This window comes from Trichosurus vulpecula, chromosome 4 (genome assembly GCF_011100635.1).
Source record: "Trichosurus vulpecula isolate mTriVul1 chromosome 4, mTriVul1.pri, whole genome shotgun sequence".
NCBI lineage: Eukaryota > Metazoa > Chordata > Mammalia > Diprotodontia > Phalangeridae > Trichosurus > Trichosurus vulpecula.
The window spans coordinates 296,928,449-296,950,974 of record NC_050576.1 but is presented as its reverse complement, the minus strand read 5'-3'; the positions used below and the strand labels follow the sequence as shown (position 1 = coordinate 296,950,974).

General features: G+C 37.8%; 1 protein-coding gene across 2 annotated transcripts in view; it reads left to right on the top strand.

The window, feature by feature from the left end:
* The window catches only part of PARD3B (par-3 family cell polarity regulator beta), a 1,291,066-nt gene that overhangs the window by 782,888 nt on the left and 485,652 nt on the right, over positions 1–22,526 (top strand). For both annotated transcript variants that reach the window (XM_036754801.1, XM_036754802.1), the window contains exons 12-14: positions 8,676–8,846; positions 13,751–13,880; positions 20,422–20,521. In XM_036754801.1, the coding sequence (XP_036610696.1) occupies positions 8,676–8,846; positions 13,751–13,880; positions 20,422–20,521 (401 nt within the window). The remainder of the gene's footprint in view (positions 1–8,675; positions 8,847–13,750; positions 13,881–20,421; positions 20,522–22,526) is intronic.

The following is a 22,526-nucleotide window of genomic DNA, read 5'->3' as shown; positions in this document are numbered from 1 at the left end:
TGCTTAACTGTTTAAAGGTGAAAGGGGAGTCAGTTCCAGGAGGGAGATGAGAGATGAGTCTATATTAGAAATGAAAGTGATGTAAAAGTAGGACATTACAAACTTATAGTTAAAAATTCACCACTTTTTATAAAACTAATTGTTTTAATCCATATTGGAGAAAGACCACTGAACTGGAATCATGAGGCCTTGGTTCTGCTCATGGCTAATTAGGTTGTGACCTTGGGAAAATCACTTAAATCCATTTGAACCTCCTTTTCTTCAGCAGTAAAACGCGGAGTTATGGGATCTCTAAGGCCCCTTCTGCTTTTCAGATTCTTTCATCATATCCTACAAATTCAGTTCCTGGTACCAATACATAAGAAAAAAAAAACATCGTTTGCTTTTCAAAGGACAAAATAATTCTGCAGCAATGGCAGTAGACCAGCCGAAATCAGAAAACAACAGTGGTTGGCTCTTCCTCATCCCCAAACTCTCTGGTGACTGTGGCAAAGAATGTGAATGTCTTTTTTAAAAGTTCCAGCTGCCCTGGGTGACCCACGCTTTTTGTTCTAGACTGAACATGAGCAGAGCCCATCCTGTGCTGTGATCTTGCATATTCAGGCAGCAGCCTTAGATTCTATCTGCAAATGAAAATAATCCCTAGCTTTTGTGGAAAAAATTGTTTTATGATAAACAATAATGAGTTTATAGTAAGGGATAACTTTTTGAGTGGTTTCTCATTTCATAAGGAGAATCTCATGACTAAAACCATGAGAAAGGCTGAGTTTCCCTTGCCCCTCCGGTCCTGGTACCCAAAAGATATTCCTTCACACTCTTCATCCAAAATGAAACAATGGAAATGGACGGTTTGCTCTTAGTTTGGCTGTCCCTCGGAGTCTCTCATATCCAGTTCTTCTTTCTAGAGGGGCAGAAGGGGAAAGGAGGGAACATTAAGTTATATTAAAGTATTCCATTTAAAACAACACATGCCTCTGATATGGTATGCTTCTGTGTTTGTGACATTACTTCAGTTTCTACATAGAACAGTTAACGCATTCCTTGGGATGGCTCCAGGGTCTGTCTGGCAATGACCAAATTGACCAATTGATGGTTCCTTCAGCATCCCAGCACTAGGGCATTAACATTGGCCCAGCTCTTTCTGTGGTACGGCTCTCAGCTTATCTTCTTGGCACTGCTGTCCATAGGGAAACTCCCTCCAGCCATCTGAGCCTGCTTCTGCATTGTTCACAGTTTATGAACATTACCACAGGCTTTCAAGGGTCCACACATAGACTGAGGTGGTGGCTGTGTTGAAGATTTCTATCGTTGGATTTAGATGTGTTTTCTCCTATCTGTGGAAGAACCATTTATTTCTAAAATTCAATGTTCAATCAATCATGGACTCTAAAAACATTCCCTCTCTGCAACTGTTGAGTATTTCCCTTCTGGGGTTTTTTAGTTGTGGTACATTTGTGTTTGCTAACTCAGACACCTGATGTCTAGCCCTGTTTTTGTCACTGGCTCAGTATATGAGCTTATCTAGGTCACTTTACCTCTGTACCCCTGTTTTCCTCATCTATAAATAGGACTAATAATGTCTGTCTGTTTTAAGGATCACAACCTACCTCCTCACCACCAACGGTACCACATACACAGTTTATTGTGACTTTTTAAATGGAGAGGCAGCAGAATGTAGTAGACAGGGTTCTGGGAAACACAGCACTCGGGAGTCATTAATACAGTGTGAAGAGTAGGAGTATATTTGCGTGCATGCACACACACACACACACACACACACACACACACACACACACACACACACTTCTTAGGATCCTGAGGCAGAGGTATGGCAGCTATGATGGTAACTATGCCTATGCCTATCCCCTCATTCCCACATACACTGAGAAAAAGCAAAACCTATCAGGGTGAGGGCAGATTGACAATGAACGAGCCAGCACAGTGAAAGAGAAGGGAGGTGTGGATGACATTCCAGATGCTACACCTGAGGATTAGACTCAATAAACTCCAATGGCTACCACTTGCTTCCAGGATCAAATACAAAATCCTTTGCTTGATATTTAAAGGTCTTCATAACTCAACCACTTCCTGATTTCCTAGTCTAATTACAACTTACTCCCCACCCCATACGCTATTCCATGGATGAGATTCTCAGTCTCCCAGCTTCAGGCATTCTCTCTGGCTTCCTCTGTGCCTGGAATACTCTCCCTCCTCTGCTCTGACTGCTAGTAGGCACTTAAATGTTTATTGACTGACTGACAAACCTGCTTCTGAAAACCCATTGAAGAAATGTCATATAACCTCTTTACAAATATATCTATTATGGAGGAATGATTTTGCCCAGATTACATTTAAACAGAGATTATATGGCATTTCTTCAATGGGTTTTCTGGAGTATTTATTAAGTACCTTCTCATAAAGTTATTTAGTGCCTCATGCTATTGATGTGGGGGGCAGGGTGCCCGGGAGCCATGTTCTCTAGTGGAGAAAGTGTGCCATATTGGAGAAAGCTCTGGAATCAGAGGATGTGGGTTCAAGTCCTGTGGGACCTTAGTTTCTTACCTGGAAGGGAAGGGAATGAGCATTTATTATTTTTTTAATTTGATTTTTTATTTTTAGTTTACAGCACTTAGTTTTACATGTTCTTGAGTTTGAAATTATCTTCCCTTCCCTCTCCCCACCTCTCCCACAAGACCGCATGCACTCTGATATAGATTCTACATAAACCTTCACATTACACTTATTTACACAATAGTCAAGTTGCAAAAAAGAATTATGACCAATGGAATGAATCATGAGAGAGAAGAAACCCCCCCCCAAAAAAAGAGAGGAAAAAAAAGAGAGAGCAAATAGTTTGCCTCAATCTGCATTCAGACTCCACAGTTCTTTCTCTGAATGTAGCTCGCTTTTTCCATCATGAGTCCTTTGGAGCTGTCTTTGAACCTTGTATTGCTGAGGAGAGGCAAGTCTATCAAAGTTAGTCATCACAGAATCCATATATCTGTGGTTATGTATAATGTTCTCCTAGTTCTGCTCCGCTCGCTCAGCATCAGATCATGTAGGTCTTTCCAGGTTATTATGAAGTCCGTATCTTCCCCATTTCTGATAGCACAATAGTATTCCATGACATTCATATATCACAACTTGTTCAGCCATTCCCCAACTGATGGGCATCCCCTTGATTTCCAATTCTTTGCCACCACAAAAAGAGCAGCTATAGATATTTTTGTACATACAGGTCCCTTTCCCACTTGTGTGATCTCCTTGGGATATAGCCTTAGGAGTGGTATTGCTGGGTCAAAAGGTATGAACATTTTTATAGCCCTTTGGGCATAGTTCCAAATTGCTCTCCAGAATGGCTGGATCAGTTCACAACTCCACCAGCAGTGTAACAGTGTTCCGATTTTCCCACATCCTCTCTAGCATTTATCATTTTCCTGTTTTGTCATTTTAGCCAATCTGACAGGAGAGATGTGGTACATTAGAGTTGTTTTGATTTGCATTTCTCTAATCAGTAGTGATTTCGAGCATTTTTTCATATGCCTATAGATATTTTTAATTTCTTCCTCTCAAAACTGTCTGTTCATATCTTTTGACCATTTCTCAATTGGGGCAATGACTTGTATTCCTATAAATTTGACTCAGTTCCCTGTATATTTTAGATATGAGGCCTTTATCAGAGACAGTTGTTATAAAGATTTTCTCCCAATTTTCTGCTTCCCTCCTAATCTTTGTTGCATTGGCTTTGTTCATCCAAAAACTTTTCAGTTTAGCATAATCAAAATTATCCATTTTGCATTTTATAATGCTCGCTATCTCTTGTTGGGTCATGAATTCTTCCCTTTCCCATAAATCTGACAGATAAACTATTCCTTCCTCTCCCAAGTTGCTTATAGTAGCAGCCTTTATTCCTAAATCATGCACCCATTTTGACTTTATTTTGGTATATGGTATAAGATATGGTACTATGCCCAGTTTTTGCCATACTATTTTCCAATTTTCCTAGGAGTTTTTATGAAATAGTAAATTCTTAGCCCAGAAGCTGGATTCTTTGGGTTTATCAAAGAGTAGTTTGCTATAGTTGGTGACTTCTGCGTCTTATGTACCTAACCTATTCCACTGATCTACCACTCTGTTTCTTATCCAGTACCAGGTAGTTTTGATGATTGCTGCTTTACAGTACATTTTGATATCTGGTATGGCTAGGACACCTTCCCTAGCATTTCTTTTCATTAATTCACTTGATATTCTGGACTTTTTGTTCTTCCAGATGAATTTTGTTATTATTTTATCCAGCTCTGTAAAATAACTTTTTGGTAGTTCAATTGCTATGGCGCTGAATAAATTAATTAATTTAGGTAAGATTATCATTTTTATTATATTAGCTTGGCCTAACCACGAGCAACTGATGTTATTCCGTTTAATTAGATCTGACTTTATTTGTGTGAGAAGTGTTTCATAATTGTGTTCATATAGGCCCTGGGTTTGTCTTGGCAGATAGACTCCCCAATATTTTATAGTGTCTACAGTAACTTTAAATGGAATTTCTCTTTCTATCTCTTGCTGTCGGGCTTTGTTAGTAATATATATATAGGAAAGCCGAGGATTTATGTGGGTTTATTTTATATCCTGCAACTTGGCTAAAGTTGTTTATTATTTCAAGTAGTTTTTTACTTGAATCTCTAGGATTCTCTAAGTAAATCATCATATCATCTGCAAAAAGTGATAATTTAGTTTCTTCTTTTCCTATTCTAATTCTTTCAATTTCTTTTTCTTCTCTTAATGCTAAAGCTAACATTTCTAGTATCAAATTGAATAATAGGGGTGATAATGGACATCCTTGTTTCACCCTGGATCTTATTGGGAATGCATCTAGCTTATGCCCATTACATATAATACTTGCTGATGGTTTTAGGTAGATGCTTTTTATAATTTTAAGGATTTTGTCAAAAGCTTTTTCTGCATCTTTTGAGATAATCATATGGTTTCTGCTAGTTTTGTTATTGATATGATCAATTATGCTGATAGTTTTCCTAATATTGAAACAGCCTTGCATTCCTGCAATAAATCCTACCTGGTTGTAGTGTATCATTCTCCTAATCAGTTGCTGCAGTCTTTTTGCTGATATTTTATTTAAAATTTTTGCATCAATATTCATTAGGGAAACTGGTCTATAATTTTCTTTCTCTGTTTTGACTCTTCCTGGTTTAGGTATTAGTACTGTCTTTGCGTCATAAAAACATTTTGGTAGGACTCCTTCTTTGCCTAAAAAACTGTTAAAAAAATCTGGCCCTGGAGATTTTTTCCTAGGGAGTTCATCAATGGCTTGCTTAATTTCTTTTTCTGGTGTTATTTAGGTAATTTACTTCCTCTTCTGTTAGCCTGGGCAATTTGTATTTTTGTAAATATTCATCCATTGCCCTGAGGTTATCAAATTTATGGGCATACAGTTGGGCAAAATAATTCCTAATTATTGTTTTAATTTCCTCTTCATTGGAGGTGAATTCACCCTTTTCATTTTTGATACTAGTAATTTGGTTTTCTTCTTTTTTTTTAATCAAATTGACCAAGGGTTTATCAATTTTATTGATTTTTTCATAAGGCTAGCTCTTAGTTTTATTTATTAGTTCAATAGTTTTCTTGATTTCAATTTTATTAATCTCTCCTTTGACTTTCAGAATTTCTAATTTGACATCTAATTTGGCATTTTCAATTTGTTGTTTTTATAGTTTTCATCAGTTGCATGCCCATTTCATTGATCTCCTTTTATCTATTTTATTCATGTCAGCATTTAGAGCTATAAAAGTTCCCCTAAGAACTGCATTTGCTGCATCCCATAAGTTTTATTATGTTGTCTCATTATTGTCATTCTCTTGAATGAAGTTATTAATTGTTTCTATAATTTCTTCTTTGGCCCACTCATTCTTTAGAATTAGATTATTTAGTTTCTAATTAATTTTTAGTTTATCTTTCCATGGTCCTTTATTACAAATAATATTTATTGTGTCATGATTTGAGAAGGATGCATTGACTATTTCTGCCTTTCTGCACTGGATTGTGAGGTTTTTATGCCCCAGTACATGGTCAATTTCTGAGTATGTACCATGTATCGCTGAGAAAAAAATACATTCCTTTTTATCTCCATTCAGTTTTCTCCAGAGATCTGTCATATCTGCCTTTTTCTAAAAATCTATTCACCTCTTTAACTTCTTTCTTGTTTATTTTGAGGTTAGATTTATCAAGTTCAGAGGGGGGAGGTGGAAGTTCCCCACTAGTATGGTTTTGCTGTCTGTTTCTTCCTGTAACTCCTTTAACTTCTCCTCTAAGAATCTGCATGCTATAGGAATGAGCATTTATTAAGTGCCTACTATTTACTAGCTAGTGTACTAAGCATGTTACAAATCTTATCTCATTTGATTGTTTAAATCTATGACCTGATGATCTGTGAGCATAACCTTATAATAAAAATGACTACCTCCTGGAAGATCTCAGAGCCCCCCTTTCTTGAGTCAGTAATATGAATTTGTCAGCCATGAAAATCTGTAATAGGCTATGTTATTCCGGGGAGAATGCATGTTTAACCACAAGCGATGACTGCTTGCTAGGTCACTGACCATATTTGATGCTGAGTTCCAAGTGCTTGGAGTCACATACCCACCCCATTGATTATGTATTTTCTCCAGTGATAGAGGTCATTGAGAGGAAGACGCCAGGCTCTCTATGGCAGAGAACCAGTTCCATCTATCTACATAGTAGCCTCCCCTTTTATGTGTGGCAGAATTCATCTCATAATTTTAGGGGTTAGAGCCACAAGGGGTGGATGTAGCCTGCGCAAGTTTCTCACAGTCCTGGCAGCACCTTGTGGGGGAAAGACACCAATGCCATGGTTCCATTACCCCATTACTCTCTGCATGTCCCTGCCCAAACCATATCTTCATATCCTATGTTACTTAACATATTAGACTTAATCCAGTTCCCCTGCCCACTCTTCAGAACTTTCAATATTCTCTCAGCTCTTGAAGCCTTAAGAATTGGGTTAACCTGAGGCCTGGGGCTAACCTTTCATCCCCTCTTCACCTTTGCCACCAGAAGAACAGAGTGAGCAGGGAGTTACTCATGTCAACATATCTATACACATACAAGTCAGTATTGTGAAGATTCTATAGGAAGAAAAGAGGGTCATTGATTTTTTTTTAAAATATACAGAACAAAAGATTAAAGAAGCCCAGAATGAGTCACAGACAAAATTTTACATTTTGAAAATGCATGTTAAGTTAAAATATTTATTTAATGTCATAATGTAGACATAGTACGCAGTTTCATGTAAAATCATCTTTTTCTGTTCTACTATAATGATAATAATAATAATAATGTATATAGCACCTACCTGCTAGGAACTGCGCTAAGCTCTTTACAAATATTATTTCACTTGATCTTCACAATAACCATGGAAGTTAAGTGCTATTATTATTCCTATGATATGTACATGGAAATACTCATTTTATTTGGTGTTTATTAGGTTCAGAAGATATATAGATATAGATATACAAACACAATCACATATGTGCATGTATATATGTAGGTGTATGTGTATTCTAAGTGCCTTCATATAGTTCATTATTGTTAAAATATACAAGTTTGACTATGTCATTTCTCAGCTCAAATCCTTTAATAACTCCCCTGTTGCTTAGAGATAAAATACAAACTCCTTAACCTAGAATTTAAGACCTTCCACAATCTGGCTCCCACCTTCCTTTCTAGCTTTACTTTATCCTATCAGGTGCTCATATTCTCCATTCTAGCCAAACATCTACTATCTCACTTACCTCCATGCATTCATGGAGGTCGCCCCCTTAATGCCAAGATCACCTCTGCTTACTGAAATCCTCCTCTTCCTTCACAACTCAGTACAGGAGCCACCCCCTCTATAAAACCTTTCCTGCCATCCTCAGATGGAAATGATCTCTTCCCTCTCAAATTTCCCTTGAGCATTTTGTACATATATGTCATTTGACCCAATCATCCTCTACCTTGTCTTCTAGCTGTCTGACTGCACACGGCATTCCTCCTCAGATAATTTCTTGAGAGTGGGGACTGTGTCATTATTTAACTTTATAACTGTAGTATCTGCCACAGTACCTTGCACATAAGGATAGGGACTAGACTAGACCTTGCTGTCATTGCATAGAGAGCTCTCAGGTGAGGAAAGTCCCTCTACCAATGTGGATGAGCTTCTTTTCAATTTTATAGTCTTAGAGAAGCTTCCTAGAACAAGTTGTCAATCATACTCCAGGCAGCATGTAGCCCACAACACTCTGAAGTATGGCCTGAACTAGATTAAGATATAATTGAGAAATATATAACAAAAATGAATAAAAATAAAATACAACATAGATAATGTTCATTTGTGCTTTTCTAAGTCAATATGCAGCCTGCAGGTATCTGTTTCTATTGGAGTTTGACACCTGTGGATTAGAGCACCAACCAGGATCCTATAACCATGATGAGTTATAAGTGGATTGCACTTGAAGCCAGCTCTTGTTGGCTTTCAGTTCAGCCTTCAAAATCCACTGTCATATGTCTCTCTTGTGCATAGTAAGCATTTAATAAATTCTTAACGGAATTATATTGAACATTGGCCTATGTAACCATACTGTTGTTTTGTTTTGTTTTAGGATGGGCGCTTGCGAATGAATGACCAGCTGATTGCGGTGAATGGTGAATCTCTTTTGGGCAAGTCCAATCATGAAGCTATGGAGACTCTTAGAAGATCCATGTCTATGGAAGGGAACATCCGAGGGATGATCCAACTAGTGATTCTGAGACGGATGGACAAACAGACAGAGGTGATTAAAGACCACATCTCCTGGAAGAAATTGACCAAAAATGGAAAGCAAAATTATATTGAAACTTGTGAGGGATCATGATAGAGTAGGGGGAAAAATTGGATTTATAGTCACAAAATGTGATTTTGAACCCTGATTCTACCACTTACTAGCTCTGTGACTTTGGGCAAATGGCTAAACTTCTGTTTGCGCCATTTTCTTCATTCAGTAATAGATTTAGATTAGAGAGCCGTATAACCCTTTTCATCCCTAAAGTCCTGATTCCATCACAAGAACTGTAAGCAGAACTCTGTCTAAACTTCATGAATATATATGTGTGTATTATGTACATATACATGTATGTATGTATGCATATACTCTCCTGATTTTCTATTGCAATAGGGGAGGAGGAGAAATGGGTATGGCTGTGTACTTGCCATTAAAACTAGCAAGGTTTATCATTTACATAATAGAATAATAGAGTTCATCTAGTCAAACGTTCTCATTTTACAAATGAAGATACTGGAACTCAAAAAACTTATATAAGATCACACAGCTTGTTAGTTTCAAAGCCAGACCTCCTGACTCCCAAGTCTGTGTTTTTCGCCCACTTTTACCTTTCTGCCATTTAAATGGTGAAATGTAAAATATGAAAGGATGTTTATATTTCTTTTCATTTTATAAATAATCCTTCAAGTTGAGTACTAGTTAATAAACATGCTCATGTTTCATAATAGATTTACCAACATTCCCTTTACATGACAAGCATATATATATGTATATATATATAAAAATCTGTACCAAATATAATGTAAAAATGATATATCACATTATAGAAATCTATATACATCTGCAACAAATTCGCATAACCTCTACCCTTTAAATTCTTGTGAGGATTGAGTTGGGTTATGTGAACCTGAATTAGTAAATTTAAGTCTTGCTCCTCAGGGTGTGTGGCTTGGGACATAATTGCACATATTGTTACAGAAAAAAAGTTTTTTTCCTGGAATATTTTATTGCTAAAGTTATCTGCTTTTGTAGCTTTCTTCTTAATATAAGGTACATTTTCACTCAAATATGGCTAGGCATAAAATATTCATAAACATTAGATGCAACTGAACTTGTAAAGAAAGGGGAAAACAAGGGGAAATTGGGTGTTGAGAAGAGTTAAGGAAAAAAGCAGCATTTTAAAGTTTTTTCTTAGAAGGAAATTCTCAAAGGGCAGGAGATGCTCTTGTAATACAATAGGTACATTTAACATAAACTAGGATCAAGGAAAACAAGAGCTTTGATTGAAAAGGACTGAGTATTCTTCCTTGACATTCTCCACTTAAAAAAAAGTGAAAGTGTGAGACCCCAAGTTTCATTTAAGGAGTACTTCATCAAAGGAGTAAGACAAGCAAAGAAAGTAGCACTAGGCTATACGACTTGCTTCATTAAGTTAGAATCTACTGAAAAGAAACTATACTTGCTCTGTGTTTCAGTATAATCATTATATAGCCCTTTCTGGATTGCAAGAGTTGCAGTATTCAAGTTCAGTATTTCTCCTTGTTTTGGATTACAGTGTTTTTCTTTTTCTGTTCAGGGTCAAAGTGCATAGGCTATGACACAAAAGCACTTGCCCCTCTGCCCTCTCTAACCCACCTCTATATCTCTCTCTGCCTTGTTCTCTGACAGTGGACAGTGGATCAGTATTAAGCATTTTGGTCCAAATTTTCTATTTGTCTTTTCCTTTTGTGGCAAATGTTTTCATTCCAGTTCTCACACTCTTGGGTGGGTTGAGAGTGAGCTCAGGAAAAGAAAATACTTAACACTTAGCTCATGACCCATATTGGGAAGTCACATCTCAGAACAGATCACCAGGGGACCAATCAGAGAATGAGGAATGACAAGAGAAGGGAAAAGCAGATTTTTATGAATTATTTTTCCAAGATGTTTTTTTAGACTTGCTAATTTTTTTGTACTTTCCTTAGGGAATAAACAGACAGCTTGCTCTGTGCTTTTGGGAATCAGTGTGGCCTCAGTTCAGATTAAAGAGGATTTTTTTATATCAATATGCCAGCCTCATGTACATCTTGTGTTTATTAATTTTTTTAATCTCCAACATTTTATCTCCCAATCTACCGTCTTCCATGTCAAGGCAAGCTCAGAGCCTCAGTAGTCCTTTGTATTGTACTGTTATCTTGGGCCAGCCATTACGCTTAGGTGTGATGTTTAAAAAAGTATTTACAACATCCAAAAGGGTTTCAATGTTCCTCACATGTTTAGGGAAATCAATTAGTTAGATTTGGTTGAATACCAAAATGGTAATTGGACATTTTATTCATATAAAAATTGAAGAAGCTACTTATGAAAAGTCAAAATATAGAGTTGTTGGGACTTTTCCCCCCACATTACCCAGATGTACAAGACATGTAAACAGTTCTGATGAGCGCCTCATGAAGAATACATAATCAGCTCTTGATTGAATCAAAATCATTTTAAACAGAAATATTTTTTCCAAGGATGAGCTTGAGGTTCAATTGTAATTCCATTTGAGACTGGGGACTTGGTATGAAAAAAATGGGTTATGACCTGTTTTATTTTCCCCCTTCCCCAAAACACTTCCCTCCCTGCTGCGACAGCCCAGCTTGGTAGAAAGCAGAATATGTTTAAAAATCCATTATTTTTTTTATTGGCCAAGACACTAATGGAGGCCTCCATGACAGCTCTATTTTACAGGCTGAATACTTTAATTAGGCTGGTTACTGATCAGTTGTTGGGATATCGATTGTGTCATTTATCAAAGAGCTGGGAAAGCAGGGTTTTTTTCCTCTTGTTGTTCTTCTTGCTGTTAATTCAAAGCACAGGGCTATGCATGGTAAATCCTGCCTCTCCCACTGGGTATCCAGCTTTAATTTAGGGGCAGCTTGTCTGCTGGTTTTGCCAACATACAGAGGCGGTCTTTTGGTGACTGTACTATGTGGTCAGTCTTGACAAAAACCTAAAAAAGATTCTCCTTCACTGAAAGCATCACTTAGTGTTATTTTTTTCACTGCACACATGATTTCATTCATGTCAGGAGCTCCACATAAGACAACTCCTTATACTAATGCAAGGCAACATCAGCTCTGCAGAAATTCTCATCCTAGAGAATTCCCTCAGTCAATGAAGGGTTAAATGACTTACCCAGTGATTGCCAGTATGCATCAGAGATAGGTCTTGGACCCAGAATTTCCTCACTCTAAGACCAGCTCTCTCTTCTCTATACCATAACTGCCTCATATGCTTATTTTAATTATTGAGAGACAACCTAGGAGAGTGGATAGAGGACTAGACACAAGGCAGGAAAACCTGGCTTCATGAGCTGCCTCTGACAGTGGCACATAGTTTACTTAGCACAATGCCTGGCACACTTAATAAATTTCAATTGATGATTGGCACATACTAGCAATGTGACCATGGTCAAGTGACAGGATCATAGATTTTTAGCTGGGAGAAAGCATGGCTGGCCTCCAGTCTAACCCACCTCCACCTTTTTTCAAAAAACTAAAACCCAAATAGGGAAGTTGCCCAAAGTGACATAGGTAATAAATAGCTGACTTAGGATTCAGTCTTTCAGCCTACAAGCTTTTATTAAGCTCCTACTGCATGCTAGACATAATGATAAGCGCAGGGATGCAACTAACGGGAAACAATGACAAACTTCTGCATACATACAAGATATATGAAGTAGAAATAGGAGATAATCTCAGAGTAAAGAGAGTCTAACCTAGATCCTCCAGAGTGCTCCATATCCTAAACCACATCATCTTTCAATGCCTTCGGGTTACTATGACTGTAAGCTGCAGGTGAGTTACCATCTGCATCAGTGGAGGGGGTTTCTATACCAGGGAGCGCCCCACACTGATGAAATCACAAAGATTAAAAAAAAATAACTAGCAAAGAACTAATAGAGAAGGAAAAAAGAGTAAGTCAAGTGTATTGTTTGAGACCAAATGCTATTTACAGAATCAAAGTGGCTCTGGGCTCTGATTTGCGTTTCTCTGGATGGCATCATTCTTCTCTCAGTAATAATCAAGGGATCAGTGGCAAGATGGCTTCTAAATTATTTTCTTCCTTGAAACGTATCAAGGAGACAAATAGCATAAGCAAGAAGAAAGCACAATTCTCAAAGCCTCGGTCCTAAAAAAAATGGACCAAAACATTTTATAGCCTACAACATCCAATTACCGAGCACCTGTGGAATATAAACTACCAACTTACCATTCAGTCTATTCTGAACCTGAGTAAAGCATGCATTTGTTTGCAGTGTCAGAATTAACTTAGGAGCTAAGATGTGGCAAGAAAAGATTTCCCAGAAGAGAAGCAAGCAGCCTAGAGGCCTGGCATCGGATTGTTTTCACGCCGAGCCGGAAGACCAAGCTTTTGCAATGGGATGTACTTGGGGCTCTTGAGTCCCAAAGATATTCTAGTTTGAGCTTGTCCTAGAGCATATGCACTTGGTCTCTGAGCACGAGGGGGACCAGCTGGCTGGCAGAGAAACACCCTTGGCATTCACTGTGTCTTGTGTTGACACTGCCACGAGCTGTGCTCCCAGATGGAGTAAAATATGAAAAAAGCCAGTTGTGAGTGGAGGAGAGTGGGGGGAGGGAGGAGAAGGAATAATAAAGTTAATCCTCTTTCTGTGTTAGTCTCTCAATACCCTGTGCCCCATACCACCATCAGGGTCCTTTGTCACACAGGCAATGATGGGGTTGTTGGGAAGCCATAAAAAAAAAGATTTCCACAGCTGAGAAACAATAATGCAAAATAAACACTCCATAATCTTTTCCTTGCTTGAATATGATTTAATGGCGGTGATGACCCTGCTTGAGCTTTGCTGTGATTGATTAACTTGGTATACATCAAGGGAAATTGCAAGTTCTTCCTTCTACTTTCCATAGGAGCGTACTGACTATGGGCTCTTTCCCAAGCCCTCTCTTGAGAACTGTCAACATTTTGTTACCACCTCCAGGCGCCATGAACCCAGCCCACATCCATTCCTCACATACAGCCCACAGGAAAGACAAAAAGGTATGGTTCTTTTGTATTCTCCTTAGCACCAATGGAAGAGAAGAAGAGGGAGAGGATTTTTTTAGGCTTTTTTTTAGCTTAAAAAAAAGAACAGTTAATTATACTAAGTGCAGACTGTTACTCTGAGTCATGAACATTCAGAGATGGGTGGGAGAGCTGACTCAGAAGTTGTGAATTAGATTCCTGGCAATGATACCAGTTTAAGTAACAGTTTCTAGCTCGCTGCCCCAAACACGGGAGGTTAGATATTAAACAAACTATGACTAGAAAAATCAAAGCCATCAGTGTTGGGTTTTCAAAGACCTTTTTAATGTTGACAATTATCAAATATGATTAACTATCAAACTTCAAAGATTTATGGCCCAGATAGTAGTGAACCATAAAATGTTAGCAACATGTTTCAGAGATGTCTGATAGACTAGGATAAGCATGTTAAACACAATTAACTGAGGACATTTCGTGGGGATGAAATGTGTTTGTTATTTCATTAATATGATCGTGCAGTAACTTTTGCTATTATATATATATGTTTATATAAGTATATCATACATATATAATTTTCTAACCATGCAATTTATAGAAAGTGATGGAGGTCTAGACTTTTTTCATCTTGTTCCTCAACACTGTCATCCTGTAATATTAAGATAAATCACTGCTTTTTACTAAATATAAACAGTGATTCTTAGTGATCCTGAAATAGTTCCCATCAAAATGAACTCAAACATATGGGACTCTTCTAGAACTGCTCTGCAGTGAGATCCCATTTGCTCTAGCAGCAGTTCACAGATCTACCCTCCTTAGACCAGAAACTCCTTCTGAGATTGACTTCACTGCAATAGAATATAAACATAATCAAATGTCTCGACAGTGAAAAAAATGGCTAAAGATGTCTCAACCTCTCTGTCACAACATCATTCTAAGGATGAATGGATGTCACTTTAAACATTGTATTGTCACTGTCCTTGATCTCCAAATAGAATGCATTGAAATTATGCAATCATAATAATCAGGCTTCAGTTGGAAGAAGAATAGTGAAATATACTTCATTTCTTCTGGCATAAAGGTGGGGAACTATGGGAGAAGAATGTTGTATATGCTATCATCAATTATCCTTTTGCTCCCTGATTTTTCTTAACTGTTTTTCTTTTTTACAAAGGAGAATTTGGTGATAGGGAAAACACTGAGAAATTCCTCGGGTATAAGAAAACAAAAGACATCAGTAACACTTTTTAAAAAGAAATTGCACAAATTAGTTGCACGTCATTCGAAGTACAGTTGACAGTTTTGTTTCTAATAAAATGAGATGTATGTGAAGCACTTTGCAAACCTTAAAGCACTATATAAATGCTATTTATTATTATTTTTATTACTATTACTATTATTATACTGTCATGGAGTTTTAATTGATTTGATACAACTTCCCGTTGATTAGCTGAAATTTGAACTTGTAATTGCTTTACAGTATTTTTTCAAAGTGATTTCTGCCCTTGATTAGAATGCTACATTACTATACCGGGTATGATATAGGACAATCTGTTCTTATTTGCTTTTTCAAGAATGAAACAATTATGCTACTGCTAGGTCTGTATCTCAAAGACATCCAACAAAAGGAAAAACACTTATTTGTACAAAAATATTCATAGCAGCTCTTTTTTGTGGTGGCTAAGAGTTGGAAATCAAAGGGATGCCCATCAGCTGGAGAATGGCTAAGCAAGCTGTTGTTTATGATTGTAATGAAATATTATTGTGCTACAAGAAATGATAAGCAGGATGATTTCAGAAAAACCTGGAAAGACTTACATGATCTGATGCATAGTGAACAGAATCAGGAGAACATTGTACGCAGTAACAGCAATATTGTACGGTAATTAACTGTGAATGACTTAGCTGTTCTCAGCAATACAGTGATACCAGACAATCCCAAAGAACTAATGATGAGGCATACTTTCTGCCTCCAGTGAAAGAACTGATATTGACCAAATACAGATGGGAAGTATGCTATTTTCACTTTCTTTCTTTCATTTTTTTCTTTTATTCGAATCTTCTTGTACAAAATAACTAATATGGAAATATTTTACATAATTGCTTATGTAAAAGCTATATTTGATTGCTTACCAAGGGGGAAGGGAGGGAGGAATAGAATTTGGAACTCAAAACTTTAAATAAAAATGTTTAAAAATTTTTAAAAAGAATGAAAAAAATTGCTTCTCAGCAACTGAGTCCAATATTCATTTTAAATTCATATTATAATTAATATTGTAGCATATGGTAATTTATAGTCTTAGGATATGACAGACAAATAAATTACAGTTGTTAGATGTATTAGTTGAAATTTATTTGCTTTTTATATAGACTTTGCTAGCTTATTTTTAAAGTGATTATAAAACATTTTGCTAACGAAATACTGTAAAAATGCATAGGGATGAGAATGAGAATATCACTTTAATTCCTTTACTTTTGGAAATCAGTTATCTCTCCTAACTGCCAGACTGCTATAGAGTCCCAACATCCCATCACAAATGGCCCAATGAAAGCAACACAGGCAAATTTGACTCACCAGTGCTAAATTTTTTAAAAAGAATCTCCTTTAGGAAAGTAACACTAGCTTGAGAAAATGTAATGTCTAAGGGTGGGGATTGGGGGGGAGGGAGCTGTAACAGCCAAAACATTATATTTTTTTTTACTTTCCTGTGTATATTTTTAAAAATGGGATACATTCAAATCCAATGTTGATGTGCTATGTTCCATCTATTTTTGCAATAATAGTACTTACCACCCACAGATCTCCAGTTTTTCCCCCTGCCAAGCTGTTACACAGGGAAAAAAAAAACAAAAAAACATTTTTAGAATTACCATTTGTAGAAATAATAGTGCCAGAAAATTCATTTTTATGTTGGAGTGCTGGTAATGAACATTATCCTCACTGGAGGAGCTTTTGTGTGTAGAAATGATGAAGGGGCACCCAAGGAGTGTGCTTTCATTTCATATTTTAAGTAGTAGAGTGATCTCTTTGCCCTGCAACTAGGCTACCTGAACACTGGCTGCCAACGATTACCAGTGTTACTACTCACCCAATTGTGTTCTTCCTGGGCACTACCATTTCTCTAGCCCTATGTTTCTTTCTACCTCCTCTTTAAAAATATACTAGTTCTAGTTCCTGTTCCACAGATCTCTGCTTCTCACTTAAGAGAGGAAGTGTGGTGTACTGGAAAGAGCATTGGAGGATTGAAGAGAAACGTTTAGTAATAAGCCTCTGGCATTCACGTTGTGATCTTGAATGAATCAGTATCCTCATCTGTGAAATGGAGATTATAAACCTATAATATTTATCTGTTAGGCTTGTTAACAGGGTCAAATGACATTATAAATGTAAAATTTTTCAGTTATCATTACTAGCTATCATTATAGGAAAGACACTTATTAAAGAATTCATGCTAAAGAATTAATGGCTTAAAATAGTTTGATGTGTTAACCCTCAGAAGGTATAAAGAAACACCTCCCTCCAGTAGATTCCAAATTAATTGTATCATAATCCTTAGTTTTCTTGTAGGGAAAAATGTCACTCATGAAAGAGCTTCAGAGATGATAAATAATAGCCTAGACATGGCAGGATATATGAACTGATGGAGTGCAGCAGAGATGGAATAGAAAGGAAGCTGTTTAGTGCAAGTGGGATTAAAAGTTAATCACAAAAGAGTCCTTAGAACAGAGGGAAGAGGAGAAGTAACTTGTCCCAGGCTACACAGTCAATTAAATAACAGAAGTAGGAACGCAAGCCCATGTCTTTTGAGTATTAGGATAATTCGTTCTATGTTGAAGGAACTATAGAGGAAGGCAGAAAGGACACTAGCTGACCAAAAGCAAGGAAAGGCCAGGTGGCTGACCAGCCTGAAGGAGAACCAGACTTACTTGTTAAGCAGAGTTGAACTATAATCAATAAGAGTTATTAGTCTAATGCATCCTACTCAAAAGTAACTCACTGAGTTTATGAAGCAGACAACCTGAGACAGAGGAGATGGATAGAGAAAAGCAAAGACTGTGGGCCCTAGGATATACTATGTATAGGGGGAAAATGCTTTGATCTAGAAGGATAACCCTCATAGAGCTTTATTTTTTGAGGTTCAGGACCAGTTCAGGAATATAAGTATTTTATTAGACCATCCTAGCCAAAAGGAATAGATGTAAGAGGGAAATCTGAGATATCAGGACTTTCTAATAGGGCACAGATTTCTGGAGAATTGGGATTTCTAAGCAACCCTTAAGTCATCTGTTCATAAAACATGCCAAATGATTCCTCCATGATAACCTGCTATAAATACAACCACGTCCAAAGGGGAATGGAATGGGAGGTGGGGGGTAGGGGGAAGGTGAAGAACAGGATAGGCAAGAGAACAGAAATTCCCCCTACTATCTTCTGACCATCGTTGACTGACTGGCCACCACAAGCAGGGATTCTCAACAAACAAAAGCCATGGGACTGACCACCCTCCAACTAGGGTGAAGTCATCAGATTGTCTTTTCCAGTATCCAGTGAAGGCAGCAGTTAGGCAGAGAAATAGAAGTAGGAGGCTAGAGGGGAAGTAGGGAGATGCAGAGCTGGCAGAATAGAGAGAAGCCCCATTCCTAACTAACAGACCATGGTTCAGTGGACCCCAGTGGAGCTTAGGAACTCGGGAATAAAAAAGTACAATAGCATTTCCTTCCACCTTAGTACTGAATTAAAATAATGCATCGCATTATTTAGGGAGCTTACCTCCCCTCCCCCCCCATATAGGAAACTATTTTAAAATTCTGTAGGAATTACAGAATTCAAAGTTGCAAGGGGATTCAGCAGACAACAAAATCCCTCTGCCATACATCCAACAAATGATTATGCAGACTTAGCTTGAAGAGTTCTAAGGATAGGGAGCCCCCTCCATTTTGGATAGCTCTGTTAATACAGAAGAATGAATATTGGGTTTGAAGTCAAGGACCAGAGTTCAAATCCAGGTTCTGCCACTTACCACGTCTGTGACCTTGGACAAGTCGATTAACCCTCATGAGCTTCAGTTCCCTCATCTATTTAGAGTAGATGACCTCAGTGATCCCTTCATGCACTAAATCTGTTACCTGATAACACTAAATTTGCCTCATGCCAACCTCATAGAATCATAGATTCAGGAACCTCAAAAGCCATTTTATACTCCTCTCCCATTTACATATAAGAAAACTGAGGCCCAAGGAGTCTAAATGGTTTGCCCAAGGTCATATGGGCAGCATCTTGTTACTAGTCGTTCTGTTCTCTGAGGACAAACTGAGTTTACCGTCTACTCTCTCGTCCCTATGAAATCTTTAGAACTCATATAGTATTCTTGGAGCTCTCACAGAGACAACCGCATAGCAGCCCCATGCGCCCTAAGATTATTTGCTGAATGAATGAAATAAATAAGGATGAATGTACCTATGGTATAGACTGGTAGGGATATAAAAGAGTTTCATCTTTCAAAGCTCCTCATCTACTCACTATTTCACTTAGAGCCCTGCTTTCAGAGGCTCAGATTCCCAGAATGCACAGCCCCAGCTGTTTGGGAGAGAACTCCAGAGGCTTTATATATGGGTATGGGCCTGTAATTGGTTAGCAAAGATTTCTAGAGAGAAGAAATAAGATGAAGAGGGAGGCACAGAGCTCGAACAGAGGGCAGATCTTTATGTTGAGAAGCAGACATGTGGAGTGCATCTGTAGCCCCAGTGACTGCATCCAATGGAACCATGAGAACCAATGACTGCAGAGATGCTGCTGGTGATGTGAACCTGTTATCTAAGCCCGTATCCATTTGGGTGTGACAGCCCCTGACAAATACAGTCTTCCACCTCCCCACCCCATTGTCTTACCAAGAGGCAAATATGAATTGTCTGCCCTATCTGGTAACAGAGCAGGAGACATTGCCTGCTGCCAACAGTCAGAAAGCCTCTGGCCCAAGCATTTCCAAGTCTGTATGTATCAGCTTCCTTTTCCTCCCAGGAAGAATTGTGTCAGTTGCCCTCTCCCTCCTCCCCCCTCCAGATCCCCCCCACCAATCTCTCTCTCTCTCTCCTCCCTCTCATTAGAGACATAGATAGATAGAGATACACATATTAAATTGGTTTAACATGTTTTTTTAAAAGGCTTTTAAGGAGGCAGTTAATACTTGTCATCTTTTTACAAGTAGAAAAACTGAGTCAGGATACACTGACCTCATTTTCCTCAGGTCATCTAAACCAGTCATAGTCATTGCCATGAACAGAACGATCATCATTTCCCAACTTGCCAAGGCCATGTATAGTATTCAGTCACCCTTATAAAAATATATTAGCGTTTTTAGGTTTATATCTGCAAGTGTATGTCTACATTATCTCTTCTGTGAATCCTGGGGAAATGCATTTTCGATTAGAGGTAATCTTCATTTCAAGGCTGGTTTATGTTTCAGTTTAAATTGGGTCTGTGGGATGAATTGGGGCTTGCAAAGGAGCTGGAAGGGTCTCCCTGCAGTTTGTTATAACTTCATCTATTCTTTGTTTCTAGAACTGCTCCTCGCCGATACCCAGTGGACTGAGAGTGACATCCCACCGCCTCTGCCGCCACATCCCAGTCTGGAATTGGATCTTGAAGATTATAACCACAGGTATGCCTAAAGGAGGGTTTTTTACATGTGGTCCCACCATTTCTCTAGAGAAAAAAATAAGCAATTTCATCTTAACTGCCCTTTTTACGGGTAGGTAACTTCATACCAACGTCTGTCTGTCACTTTCATCCTCATGAAGGTTTCACATTGTCATACAATTTGTGTTCAGATGCCCTAATTGTAATGACATGATGGTTAAGCATACGATTGTAAGTGTTCGGCTTGTACTTTCTAAAATATTCAAGAGCATGGCTACATTTCCATTTCCATTTTAAGTTTTAAAGATGTAGCAGAAACTAACAGAAAAAAGAGTTATGGAAGGGTTACTAGAAACAAAAGTTAATTTCTTTGGTTGTAATTCATTTTCTGAGTTGATGAAGACCATGGGGTATTTTAAAGGTAGAGAGCTATTCGAGGAGAGTTAATGGAACCTAAAAATTAAAGAAATGCTATATATAAAATCCAAAAATATTGAAAAGAGTACCCAATATTATATCCATTCTGTAATAGAAACTAAAAAAAATCAATAATTTTTAGAATCACAGGAGCATAAGGGAGATTTACTAAGCATACACACCATTTGACTAGCTGAATTCATAGATTTTTTTTCCTTCTGATGAGTTTAAAAAAATCATTAAATTGTCCCATTGCTATTTTCTGTATTTATTGTAGCTATTAAAAACTGCATATTTCATACCATACTATGTCCCAAGATAACCCTATAAAGTATCTTCAATTTTCTAATCTCAGCAATGCTATTGTCATCTCTGTTACGGTTTTTTTTTAATGTAAGATACCAAAAAGACAGCCACAGAAGTTGCCGTATTGTACAAGTTAACCGGAGCAGATAGTGGTTTTTCTAGATTTAGTTCCTTAGCCTTCTTTGTAACTTACCCTTTTCAAAATGTATTCATATTCCACAATCGTAGTTGTAGTAAACCTTAAAGCATTATGTAACCATGAATGGTCATTATCGCTTTTGTTAGCTTTTGCCATCATCTTAAGACTTCTTCCTTTCTCTAAAGGATACCACCATTCTGCCACTCAGCCAAACCAAAAGATTTGCAACTTTTACTTATCCCTTTAAGAACATGTCTTCAGTAGTGCCGGCCTGAGAAGGTACCTCCCCTAGGTGTTGTACAGATAAAATACTATAGTGGGTGTCTCACCCTCTGTCTTCAAGAGGAACTACAGAGAGTCTTACAGACAATCTCTTCTCAAGCAGCAACCCCTCTTACTTTCCAATCCAACTGATGGCCTAGCTCCATCTGTGGCCATACAGATAAATATCTTTTCCAGAACCATTATGATATAAACCAAGGAGATAAAACCCAGTCCCCAAGGAATAAAACCTGAGGTAGAATTGAGCAGTTGCCTCAGGGATGATGCTGAGTCACTCAGTTGAAACAAAGTGTTGCCTGATCAGGGTCCTTGTGGCCCAAGGCCACTACTGCTCCCTTTCCTTACACACATGAATAAGCAGAAAAGGTGTCAAATTCCAGCTATTGTCTTCTTTTCTATCAGAATAAACAACATAATATGGTACTGTGCCTCTCTGCCAAAAACACTACTTGGTTTTTTGAATCATAGATTTTTGGAGCTGAGAACAACCTGAAAACATAGCTAGTCCAACTTGCTTCATTTTACAGAAAAGGAAACTGAAGACACAAGAGATGTGACTTACCCCCTTGTGGGGAACACAGTTAATCGCTGGCAAAGCCAGACTTCTTAACCCCCATACCCTTGCACTTTGCATTACAGACCATCTAAATCCCTTGTTCCCTAAATTGACTCGTTTTTGCTCTAGAGGCTGATTCCTTCGCCACCATTCTGGCTCGGAGCAAGTCCTATATGCTTGCTATGTGAAAGGAAGAGACATTGCTGAATGTCAGTGGAAAGGTATCTATCCTAGATGACATTTCCTTGATAAATACCTTTACCATGTTATCTGAGGGCTTCACAGTTGATTTTTCCTTCAAAATGCTGCTTTGTTCAGATCTATTTC